General features: G+C 40.1%; 1 protein-coding gene across 3 annotated transcripts in view; it reads right to left on the bottom strand.

Annotated features, from left to right (window-relative positions):
• tex2 (testis expressed 2) overlaps positions 1 to 13,286 on the bottom strand; it is a 139,115-nt gene that overhangs the window by 68,750 nt on the left and 57,079 nt on the right. For all 3 annotated transcript variants that reach the window (XM_068003879.1, XM_068003881.1, XM_068003880.1), the window contains exon 2: positions 8,547 to 10,200. In XM_068003879.1, the coding sequence (XP_067859980.1) occupies positions 8,547 to 10,175 (1,629 nt within the window). In that variant the 5' untranslated portion in view covers positions 10,176 to 10,200. The remainder of the gene's footprint in view (positions 1 to 8,546; positions 10,201 to 13,286) is intronic.

The raw sequence follows: 13,286 nt of genomic DNA on the forward strand, positions 1-13,286 counted from the left end.
ACTTAAATAAAGCCAATTATATAGGTATGAGGGGCGAGTTGTCAAAGGTAGATTGGGAAATTAAATTAAGGGTTTGACAGTTGAAATTATAGCTTTCCCTGCCAATCTTTGAATCCAATTCACTCGGGCCAGATCCGTTCTCAACCCACTGAAATTGGCCCTCCTCCAATTAAGTATTTTTACTCGAGATTGTCCTTTTCCATAGTATCATAAGGTTTAGATTAGCTATGATCATTGTTCCCCAAAATGTTCCCCCCACTAACACTTGACCCACCTCATTCCCCAGAACCTGATCCAGCAATGGCTCCTTCCTCATTGGGCCAGAAACATACCGATCAAGAAAGTTCTCCTGAACACACTTCATAAATTCCTCCCCTTCTTTGCTGTTTACACTATTATTGTTGTCTACATTAGGGTAGTTGAAGTCCCCCATTATCACTACTCTATGGATCTTGCACCTCTCTAATTTCCCTACAAATTTGCTCCTCGAAATCCTTCCTATTAGTTGGTGGCCTATAGAATAGCCTCAGTAGTGTAATGGCACCTCTATTGTTTCTTAACTCTAACCAAATAGATTCTGTCCTTGACCCCTCAAGGGTATCCTCTCTGCAGCACTGTAATATTCTCCTTAATTAATACTGCCACCCCCCTCCTTTCTTTCCTTCCCTATCTTTCCTGAATGCCTTGTATCCTGGAATATTTAGCACCCAATCCTGCCCTTTTTTGAGCCAGGTCTCTGTTATTGCCACAACATTATATTCCCATGTGGCTATTGGCACATGCAGCTCACCAACCTTATTTACCACGCTTCATGTGTTTACACACATGCACTGTAAACCTCTCTTAGACCTTCTCGTATTCTCCCTTAGTCTGACCCCACTTAATACTGTACTATTTCTTACTCTAGTGCTATCTGTCTCTCCCAATCCTTTGTGCACCTTGTTTCTCCTTTCTAATGCTGCATCCTGGTGCCCATCCCTCTGCCAAATTAGTTTAAAACTGCCCCCACAGCACTAGTGAACCTCCCCATGGACACTGATCAGTTTCCATATGTATGCGGATGACTCCCAGCTCTAACTCCCCACCACCACCACCCTCAAATCCATGACTACAACTGATGTTAGACAGGTGTCAATCTGGCAAGTCATGGATGAGATAAAAATTTCCTTTGATTGAACCACCAAAACCACCATATTTAGTCACACCAAAAACACCCTTGCCACTAATTCCAACGTCCATCTCCAACTGTTCACTCAAGTTGCTCCAGGCAGTGTGGCAACCTTGGAGTTCTGTTTGATACATGACTGAGTTACAAGACTCATGTCCTAGCCACCAAAAATCGCTTACTTCCAGCTCTTAATATCACCCATCCACCTTATCCTCGTTTTGCGGCTTCCAGACGCCATTTTTAAAAATCCCTCCTTGCAAGTCTAAGTGCCACCCTCCACAAACTCTAACTCGTCCAATATTCTGCCACCTGCATCCTGTCCTACAGTAAGTCTACTTGCTCATCACTCCGATCCTAGTCAACATACAATGGCTCTCTATTGCCACGACACTGATTTCAAAATCCTCAAGAAATCCCTCCAAGGCATCATTCCCATTATGTCCTCCAGCCTTACAGCTCCCTACACCCCTCCTGATCCACCACAGGTGGCAGAACCTTCTTGGCTCTAGTCTCTGGAACTCCTCTTAGCTTCCTCTCTCTCGCCTCTGAATGCCTTCTGAAAATCTATCAATTTGACAGTGTCTTTAATCATCTTTCCTACTTGCGCTCAGTGTTTGTTCCTCCTGAGGTGTCAGTCTTGGCTCAGTAGTAGCACTCTCACCTCTGTCAAAGTCGAGGATTCAAGCCCCATCCAGGTACATGAGCACATAAATTAGGTTGGCACTTCAATGTAACACTGAGGATGTCGTTTTTCTGATGAGGCATTAAACCAAGGCCCCGTCTACCCTCTCAGCTGGATGTAAAAGATCCCATGGCACAATTTGAAGAGCACAATTTTGGTTTCTGGCCAATATTTATCCCTCAACCAACATCACAAACAGATTATCTGGTCATTATCTCATTGCTGTTTATGGGACCTTGCTGTGCACAATTTGGATGCCAAGTTTCCCTACATTACAAGAGTGACTACACTTCAAAAAGTACTTAATTGGCTGTGAAATGCTTTGGGATGTCTGGAGGTTGTGAAAGGTGCTATATAAATGTAAGTTCTTTCTTCCCCCTAAGTGTAGTTACTTGTGACTTTTTCCATAGTAAAGGTGTTCTATAAATGCAGGTTGTCGTAGTAAATACACATTGTTGTAGTAAATATACATTGTGTAGTACACATGCAGCATACAGGAAACCTGCATATTAGGTATGTTAAGAAAAGTGCACATTTAGATCATTTATAATAAAGCACACAGTAGTAAAGGAAATGGATGGAGTGATGGCTGGGGGACAAAAAGTAGAGAGTAGGGAGTAAATGGGTGCTTTTGAGGATGTGGGAAGTGATGTGCCCAAGTGATCTGTACTAGGACTTTGGTTTTCAATTTCTATAAACCACTTGGACACAGACAAAGCAGGAATGATATTAAAGTTTACAGACACTAAGTTATGGGGCATAGAAAACTGAAGAATGCAGGTCAGAAACATGTTAGAATGGGCAGAGAAGTAGCAGATGCAGTTCAATGCAGACAACTGTGAAGTAGCACATTTTGGGAAGAGTAAAAGAAAGTGTGCCTCAAACGATGAGGAACCGAGATCTAGACACATAGACCTTTAAAAGGTGGAAAAACAAGTAAAGGTCATAAAAAAGCAAATGGGATTTCAGATTTCATATGTCAGAGCACTGAATAATAAAGCAAGGATTTGATGTTGAGTTTGTACAAGACATTGGTCAGATCAATGTTGGAGTATTGTGTGCAGTCCTGGTCAAAGGATATTACAGCCATGGAAAGAGTACAACAAAGATTTACTATAATAATACAGGAATGAGAAGTTATAGTTATGAAGGACAGAAACAGTGGAGCCTTTTTCCACTGGAACAGAAGTATTTGAGGACATCAGGTTTTAAAATTATGAAGGGTTTTTAGATGGTAAATAGTGAAAGATTGCTGATACCTGCTCTGAGCCTTGAATGTTAGAAGCTGCACTTCTCACTGACACTATGGCATGCTCAGAAAACATGGTCTTACTAGAATTACATTTATTCTGATTTCCTATGCAGACTGGATTTTAAGTTTGCTCCCACTTCCTGTGTAAATTGCTCAAGGCTTTAGCTGCTTTTGGAATTATCCTTACACAGCTGTAATGTGAAAATTTGCTGTTGAATGTAGAAAGTCACAGATTTTCAGTTGATAAGAGCAAAGAGAAAAGGCGATTTTACCTCCGCACTGTACCATTTCTTCCACATAGAAAGTGCAACGTATCCTATCACAGAGACTCTACCATACTCATTTATTTCATGAGCAAAAGTTCTTCATAAATGCTGTCTGATCACCAAACATTATTCTGCAAAATCTAGAACAGGCATCATCCCCTCATCTTCACTATTGAACCCTGGCTTCATTTCCTCCCGATAATATTTCCCTACCCAAGCAGCACAAGCACCATTAGTCCCATGTAGTTTCCAGCTCTACAAGTGTCCAAAATTGTACACAATATTGCAATGCAGCCTCACCAGTAACCACATAATAGATTACATCTTGAGGGCATTAGATTATTACATTAGCTTTGTTAGCAATGGTTCACATTGGCTGGACATTTTCAGCAAATAATCCATAACCAGATCCAAATCCTCTTCGCTATTTCTGCTAATGTACACCCCTTCATTGTTTACAGGTTTCTTGTTTCCATGTTCCTGCACATATTGTTTTACATTCCAGAGAGCTCAATCTGTCATTTTGCCTCTGGTTTACTGCTATAATTGGATAAGTATGAACAAAAGGGGGAAAAATGAAAAACAGCCACCCAGTCATTGGAGCTCATCTCCTAGTGTCGTAACATTTCCACTTTAGCATCAAGCTGGTATATTTGTCCACTGAATATTGCACATCAGTCTGGGTATGCAGCTCACATACCAAATCTCTGGACGTGCAGCTTAATGCCACAATGAAAATGAACTGAAACATTAAAATCAACACCAGTTCAATGGTCACCTCCTATGGCACATATATCCCCACATAAAATCCAGACAGCCACACTAACAGCTGGTGAGTACAATCAAGCCATGGCCAACCTAAACTTACTAACTCATGAATCTCCAGAATCTTCCGAAATCACACTTGAAATCTTGCAAGACTTTTTGGGATCGGACTAATGCTCTTCAAGCATCCTCATTTAATCCTGAGGCACAATGGAAAGAGTTTCTGGGACAATATGAATGTCCCAAACATCTGATTGCTGATCCCACAAAAGAAGTCCCCAGAAACACTGGCCTGTATTGAACCATTTCAGAACATCGCAAGGCAGATGCGGTCATTTCTTACAACTTTGGAAGATATGAGAGAACGCATAATGCGACTGCGGACACCAGTCTCAAATTAAGGACCACAACGTAAATCAGTGCCCACTTTTACTGTTTGCTGGCGGTATCGCAAACTTGCATCAACCACTTCCGAAGCTACCCATTGGCTCACCAACCTGGACTTGGTAGATATCTATCGATAGATATCTACCAAGTCCAGGTTGGTGAGCCAATGGGTGGCTTCGATATCTATATATCTATCGATAGATATTTGTTGTTTGTGGGATTTTACTGTACACAAATTAATTTCTGCTTTTGCCTACATAGCAGTGCCTGCACTTCAACAGTTCATTGTCTGTCAAGTGCTTTGGGATGTCCTGAGGCCAAGAGACGTACTATCTAAATACAAGTTCTTTCTTTCTGCATGTTAGTCAGAATAAAAGAGGCAGTTCCTATAATGCCTCTCCCCTCAGGATTCTTCGCACATCTTTCGACACAATGGCTTAAAATGCACATCTTTCTAAATAAAAGGCACTAGTTTAGCACTGCTCTTACACAGCATTTTAAAACAATTTCCTTTATGCAGATCGATTATGTCCCCAAATCCTAAACAGACTTGCCACAGATTCTACATTCTTATACTGTAGAATTCTAGGGATCCTGACCATAGGCTGTTAGTAGAACAGCCCATGTCATGGACAGTACGATCACTGTGGTTGCCAAGCATCAGGCTAATTACTTTTCAGCAAAGGTAGCAGGCGGCCCAAAACACAACTCACTTCCAGGTTTACTGTACTCACTATTGAGCTTGGCATTGCTGGAGGTATATCAGCTGTGCAGTTTTTTTTTAAAAAACATATTGCAAATGCTCAAGGAAGCAAAGAAAAGTGCGTAACAAAGGTAGCAGTCATACAATATTGCAATTGTTACGTGGCTCAAGGCCCACCACTGCCTTTTCAAGGGCAACTGGGGATGGGCAATAAATGTCAGCCTTGCCAGCAATGCCCACACCTTGAGAATGAAAAACAATATTGTAAGTAGGCATAGTCAAAGTAAAGCTGGTATAAACAAAAGCACGGGTAACATTTAAATGTCCTTAAAAAAAAAAAATGAAATCCCATTGCTATTAATATATATAAGTACAGATTATACTTGCAGAGCAGTATTACTGTGTAGTAATTGTAAGTCTGATTTTGTCACAAGAATGAAATATGCAGCAGTAATACAATTTCTCTTCGTATATTCTCATGCATTGAGAAAGTTTTCCACAATGCAACTTCAGAATACAATGTGGAAAAAAAACCCATCATTTGAGAGAAGGATTCGCGTGCATATTTGGGGGTTGGAAGTCAATGTCAAGTGTGCATCTAGGCAGTGACATCCACCATTATGCTTTACGGAGATCCTTATGACAATCCTGCCAAGCATGATGTCATTCTAACCAACTTGATTGAATTTTGTGAGGAAGTAACAAGGAGGGTCGATGAGGGTAACGCGTTCGATATAGTATACATGGATTTTAGCAAAGCTTTTGACAAGGTCGCACATGGCAGACTGGTCAAAAAAGTAAAAGCCCATGGGATCCAAGGGAAAGCGGCTAGTTGGATCCAAAATTAGCAGTGGCAGGAAGCAAATGGTAATGGTTGACGGTGTTTTTGTGACTGGAAGGCTGGTTCCGCAAGGCTCAGTACTAGGTCCCTTGCTTTTTGTGGTATATATTAATGATTTGGACTTGAATGTGGGGGGCTTGATCAAGAAGTGTGCAGATGGTACAAAAATTAGCCGTGTGGTTGATGGTGAGGAGGAAAGCTGTAGACTGCAGGAAGATATCGATGGACTGGTCAAGTGGGCAGAAAAGTGGCAAAAGGAATGCAATCCAGAAAAGTGTGAGGTAATGCATTTGGGGAGGGCAAACAAGGCAAGGGAGTACACAATAAATGGGAGGATACTGAGGGGTGTAGAGGAACAAAGGGACCTTGGAGTGCATGTCCACAGATCCCTGAAGGTAGCAGGATAGATAGATAAGGTGGTTAAAAAGGCATACGGGATACTTTCCTTTATTAGCCGAGGCACAGAATACAAGAGCAGGGAGGTTATGCTAGAACTGTATAAAACACTAGTTAGGCCACAGCTTGAGTACTGCATTACAGGAAAGATGTAGAGAGAGGGTACAGAGGAGATTTACAAGGATGTTGCCAGAGCTGGAGAATTTTATCTATGAAAAGAGACTGGATAGGCTGGGGTTGTTTTCTTTGGATCAAAGGAGGCTGAGGGGAGATTTGATTGAGGTGTATAAAATTATGACGGGACTAGATAGAGTGGATAGGGAGGTTCTATTTCCCTTAGCAGAGGGGTCAGTGACCAGGGACACAGATTCAAAGTAATTGGTAGAAGGATTAGAGGGGAGCCGAGGAGAAATTTTTTCACCAGAGTATGGTGGGGGTCTGGAACTCACTGCCTGAAAGAGTGGCAGAGGCAGAAACCCTCAACTCATTTAAGTAGTACTTGGACACGCACTTGAAGTGCCGTAACCTACAGGGCTACAGACCAAGCGCTGGAAAGTGGGGTTAAGCTGGATAGCTCTTTTTCGGCCGGCACAGACACGATGGGCCGAATGGCCTCCTTCTGTGCTATAACTTTCTATGATTCTTCACTTGAATGGCATTTATGGTTTTTCAGGAGAGCCAGTTTCAGTAATGTACGTACACCACTGACTACAGTTCATCTTTCTGTATACCCAGCTCGGCAATGGTTAAAAAGATAAACACAACGGACATTTGCACCTCAAGTACACAAATCTGGCTTTTCTTCAGCTAAATGTAGTAGTCTCATTAAAACATCCAAAAACTAAGCATTCATAACCCAAGTTTCACAGTAACATGGCATGTACAAATCTTATTATTGTTTATTATCTGGACCAGCTGAAAATAACTGAGCTGTCCTCATCTGCAATAATTTATCAGCAACTGTGAACCAAAGCAGTTGACAGACTGGATTAAACTTCATTAGGCAAATTCAGCTGAATTTGAAATCAACAAAGACAACTTAATTTTTGTAAAATTTACCTGAAGTACCTTAATAGATGTAGATGTTAATCTTTGACATGACCCACTAGTATATTTACTCCATTTTTGGCATGATAAAAAGGGAACCATCGATATCCTAATGTGCCCTGGGCTTTTAAAGAGATAGCTACAAATTCAGTAAATCAGTAAAGGAACATGTACGAGTGGCAGACATACAGGAGAGGAAGACAAAGATGTAATGAGAAAGTAATAGACAGAATTGTAGTTGGAGATGGATGAAAAAAAGGCATATTGGGAGGGGGAATGAGAATAGAATAGAGTGGGAGAGAGAAACACATTTGTTTTGTCCTTGAGTAGTGCAACAGGAGATCAACTAGGTATGAGCTGTGGCTCAGTGGTAGCATTCTTGCCTCAGAGTCAGAAGGTTGTGGGTTCAAGTCCCGCTCCAGAAACTTGAGCACATAATCTAGGCTGACACTTCAATGCCGTACCGAGGGAGTGTTGCACTGTCATAGGTGCCTTCTTTCGGTTGAGATGTTAAACAGAGGTTCCGTCTGCCCTCACAGGTCGACGTAAAAGATCCCATGGCACTATTCGAAGAGCAAGGAAGTTCTCTCGGTGTCCCGGCCAACCGACACCTAAAACAGACTATGTGGTCATTTATTTCATTGCTGTTTGTGGGAGCTTGCTGCGCTCAAATTGGCTGCCGTGCTGCCTACATTACAACAGTGACTACACTTCAAAAGTACTTTGGGACGTCCTGACGTCATGAAAGGTGCTATGTAAATGCAAGTTTTTCTTTTTAGTGTGTATAAAAACTTAAAATCAATTAGCTTGAGTGCACCTAAAGAGTCAAAATTGCAAATCTTTTAAAAAATTACAATTCAAGAATAGCCTTCTCTAACACTGCAGGCACTATACCTACATGAACTTTCTACAAACAATGAAATCCCTTGAAAAATTTTACAGACAAAATATTTCATCCTTCGTGCTTTGCATCAGCCACGTAACCTGAAAGTATAATGTTTAAACGCAAACCAAATTCCAAAGATTAAAATATTCCCACCTTAAATATTTCTGGTTCCTTTATATCCAGAGGTTCTGTAGTTAGATGTTCAAAACGAATCTTTCTCTGTGACTGTTGATAGTCCCTCGACTTTCTTGGGACTAACAGCCAAACAACACCAATTGCTATCATAAATCCACAGCCAATGCCTAGGAATAGCCCACTTAAATAACTTGGCAGAGGCAGCACTAAATAGGAATATACAAGCATGGTAAAGAGTAATAAAGTCTTAAGTGGAACTTCAGGTGGCTGTAATTCAGACTCTGTTTCATCTTGCCCTAATACTTTACTTTCTTCCTCAAATGCTTCTTCTCCAGTTAAAGGTTCTATAGTTTTATCCACAACAATCTCTTCCTCAGTTTCCATCTCAAATTCTTCAAGGTACAAGTCACAGTAGTCATCTTCTTCTTTGCTGGCAAGTACAGAAAGTGAGCATTTTTCTAGACCTAGGGAAGATGCCTTCAAAGAAATTTCCTTTGTGGTCCCCAACAATGAGCTTTTAGTGTCCCCCTGTTTTGATGGCTCATCCATGGGTTTGGAACTACTTTTACTTGGAATGGAATCTTTTGTTGAATAGTCCCCATCAGAATCACATTCTTCCTCTTTAATGCTATAGTTGTTGTTGCTTTCCAAATGTCCATTTAAACTAGTAAGACTAGAAAGTTCTGTCGCGCTGGACGATAAGGCCTTATGCCGAAGACTACTGCTTTCATCGCCAATTATCTTGCTTAGAAGTTGAAAAGGTTCATAAATAACTTCTGAAAATCGTCTTTTAGTGTCTTCAATTTTAGCCTCCACTTCAGTTACTTTAAAAAATGACCTACCTTCTGACGGAGAGGTGAGTGGAGAAGAAGGTGCAGTCTTAGAATCCCCTCCAGTGACACGAGGCTGAGTAAACTGTTTGAACAGATGCAAGTTTATTCGGGAATCAGAGGACCTAAATGGGACAGATTCAGATTCTTGTTTTGATGTGTCTGTTGACAGAGATTTAACTAGTGTTTTCATTAAGTGCCTTGTCCTTAGAGGGGTTGTGGGTTCTTTTGGTTCTACTTCTGTTGAAAGAGATTTTACTAAACTCATGAACGGCTTTGTGCTTGTCATGGAAGTTGAAGGGACAATGGAGGGCACAACAGATTTCGACAGAGAATCAGATGTAGAGGCTGAAATTGTAGTTCTCACCTCTGAAGACAAACTGGTGAAATCCAATGGTTGAGCTGGTAATGAGGACAATGGCAATGGCATTGCAGTAGTTGTAAATGATGCAGAAGGCAATGTCACTAATGTTTCCAATGGTTCTGAAGAGGTTATGGTCAATGCTGAAGATGGAATGGAAACTATAACTGAAGTTGATGTCGCTGACATACTTGAGGTAGCAGGCTCTGATAAAAGTTGGCCACCATATTCACAAGTACCTTCTTTTTCTTTAAGTCCTGGTACAAAACTTTGGTCTTCATGAAAAGTTGTGGAGGAATCTTCAAATTCTTCTTCCTCTTCCTCCTCATCCTCCTTACCAAAAGCAGAAAAGTGTATAGTGATGGTCTCTCTAGAAATGGAGCGCTGAACTTGCACTTTTGGTGATGACGACATAGAAACTGCTCTTTCTGCATGGCTACTGTTCTGACTTGTCATTGCAGTCTTGTGTAAGTATCACAGTCTAAAAATAGAAAAAACATATGGATACATTACAATCGTTCAAAAAAAAAATCGATGATACAAATCATTTAAAAAAAAACCATGATTATAGTTTGAAAAGTTGACTTCTGCCAGTTCTTAGTGATGGACCCATCTAAGTTTCACCCTGTAACTCAATCACGTCAGAGCAAAATCAGTATTATTGGTGGTGCAGCATTCAAATAGTCATGGTGTGGGTAAAAACAATTTCAGAACACGCAGCAATTTATTGAAGTTGCAAAGCATTCTGCACTGGGCAACATAGGTCAAACAAATCTTGGAAGCTCTAAATTTTGAATTTGTAAATAAGCGAAACAAAATGAAGTAAAGGTTTTGGTACAAAATCCTCATTTGTTTCCATTAAGCACTTAGTAAGTTATAAAATTCTTTATACTGAAACCAAGTTGTCAAATATGTTTCAGTTGTTTTTAAAATGGGTTTGTGCACACCCTATTTTCCCCTAAATCCATTACATGGAGGAATCCCATCATCCCTTTGGTTCTTTCTTCTCAAACACTAAACTTTTAATTGAAGCTGGAAAGAATTATAGCTTTTGTATCTGTATGAATGAGCGGCAGTAGATTCCCCCTGGCTTTCTAACCAGTTCAGTGCTAACCATATGGCATTATCCATCACATGCTTGGCAGGGACCTGATCCTAGAATTGCAAAACATTGTCGCTACTAGTATGTGTGTAGTACTGTCAGTTTGGCTCAGTTGGTAGTCCTCTCAACACTGTCAGAAGATTGTGGATTCAAGCCCCACTCTAGGACTTCAGTGCATAATCAAGGCTAATACTATTTGAAAAGCAGGGCGTTTTCACTTAAGTACCATCACCAAAAACAGATCACCTGGTCATTCATCTTGATTGATATTTGTAGGACATTGCTGCATCAATGTTTTGGGAAGGATATTCTTTTCAGTCATGGAGTTTTAAAAAAAAAATCTTGTGTATTGTTTTTGAAATGGTCAGGAAAGATAGTGGAAGAATAATGGTCTCCCTACACAATTCCTTTCTACACAAGATATTATTTGGATTTTAACAAGAATTTCTTATTTGGGAATGGAGTACCTAGTTCCAATAATGCTTAAATATTTGCCCTGATTTTAAAGCTGTACATCTACTTTTTCTCAATAGGAAATGCCAAATGGGTATTACAAATTTATATAAAATTGTTGATTGCTGTTTCTGATTTAAAACATGACATGATCTGTAAATGCATTAGCAAATAAAAGTTTAAATAGAATGGATTACCAACACTAAAATATATTGAAATAGCAATAAAAATTATCTACTTTAAAAAAAAAACTGTCAGTGCCCACGAGTCAGTCATTCTCCAACGATAGGGAGAAGTGGGCAATCTGTTCCTCAAGCCTGTTTATACTCTACGATCTATCCACTGGACAGCACAAAAGACTAGGGAGAGTCAAAACCTCTGATTTCTTTTCCTTTCCATAAAGCGACCAATTTGCCTCTCCAGATGGTCTAACTGAAAGCCAAATACAACAATTACAATTCTAGTGACAGTTTGCTGTTCTAAACTACCTAACAGAATAGCTAAGATCATGCATTAAATAACAAGCATATTAACTGCAAAAAATTCATAACAGAAGTCTTATAGCTTTATGTAATTCAAAACAATTCTAGATAGCATGCCCAGAACATAAATTATCTGTGCAGTAAATAACTTAGTAGAATTTTGACTATATTATTTACAGTGCCAAGAATGAGAAAAGGTTTTCACAGTTTATTCTTAGTTATTCAGAACACAGAAGTCACCCCCCACAGTTCCCTACTCTACCATTCACATCACATTCTCAACAAAATCTGATCAACCCATTTCCTTACTGCCAACCACTCAGCACATCAACTTCAAGATCCTTGTCCGCTTTTAGAAATCCCTTTATAGGCTCACTCCCTCTCCTGCCTCACTATCCTTAAATGAATTAAACCGATCAAAAATGAAAGAAAAATCTTATTGCACAGAAAGGGAATGGGGTTAACTGGGATGAATAAAGAACATGCAGGAAAAGGTCAAAAGAGTCATCTGAGAGGCAACAAAATGTTTTTTCAGTACTTCAATAGTAAGACTGCAGTCAGAAAAAGAGGCGAGAACCATAAAAGATGCAAAAACACTCAAAATAGAGCATGATCACAAGATAGTAGGCATCCTGGGTGATTACCTCCTCAAAGTATTCACAAGGGAGAGACAAACAACATGCCCCAAGTACAAATAACATAAGCAGAATTAATTGATATAAATGAGACGGACATCCTACACAGGCTAAAAGGGCTCAAAAGCTTAATCTCCAGCGATAGATGACATTTATCCCGACTGCTTGAGGAAACTAGGAAGGACATTTGAGAGGCATTGACATCATGGAGTCACTGGACAATGGGGAGGTAACAGTAAATAGAAACAGGCAAACGTGAAGCTCGCATACAAAAGAGTAACAAATCAGACAGACAATCAGACTACAGATCTCAGTCTATTATTTTTCAAGAAATTGAAGTAACTATCAGATTAAAAACTTGATAATTATCTGTACAATAATAATGGTAAATGGCAGCAAATATTGAATGAGAAGGGGGAGATCCCACCTGACCAAAGAAGTTGAGGAAGTTGAAGGTGACATCCCAAGTGGACTGTGAAATGTCCCATGACGTGTTCTAACTTCCAGAAGGCATTTCACAAAGTTCCAGATGAAAGGCTATTAGATAAGATAAAGGCTGTGTGAATTCAGGATAAATCTAGGGCAGGGGTAAGAAGTTGGCTGAAGGGTAAAAAAACAGGTACTTGTTAGACGAGTTGGTGGGGGGGGGGGGGGGTGGAGGAGAACGAGTACTGACTGAGATGCCCCAGGAATCACTCCTGTTTCTAATTTGCAACACTTAAGACTTAGAACCCAGTGCAAATCAATCAAATTTGCAGATGATAAACTAGAAGGGACAGTGGAATCAGGGAGACAACTCAAATGTGTAATTGAACAGAACAATGGCAGATGAAATTTAATACAGATAAATGTAGAAGTACTGCACATAGAAAGGAAAAATGGGCAACATATAGTC

This window comes from Heptranchias perlo, chromosome 23 (assembly GCF_035084215.1).
Source record: "Heptranchias perlo isolate sHepPer1 chromosome 23, sHepPer1.hap1, whole genome shotgun sequence".
Taxonomy (NCBI): Eukaryota; Metazoa; Chordata; class Chondrichthyes; order Hexanchiformes; family Hexanchidae; genus Heptranchias; species Heptranchias perlo.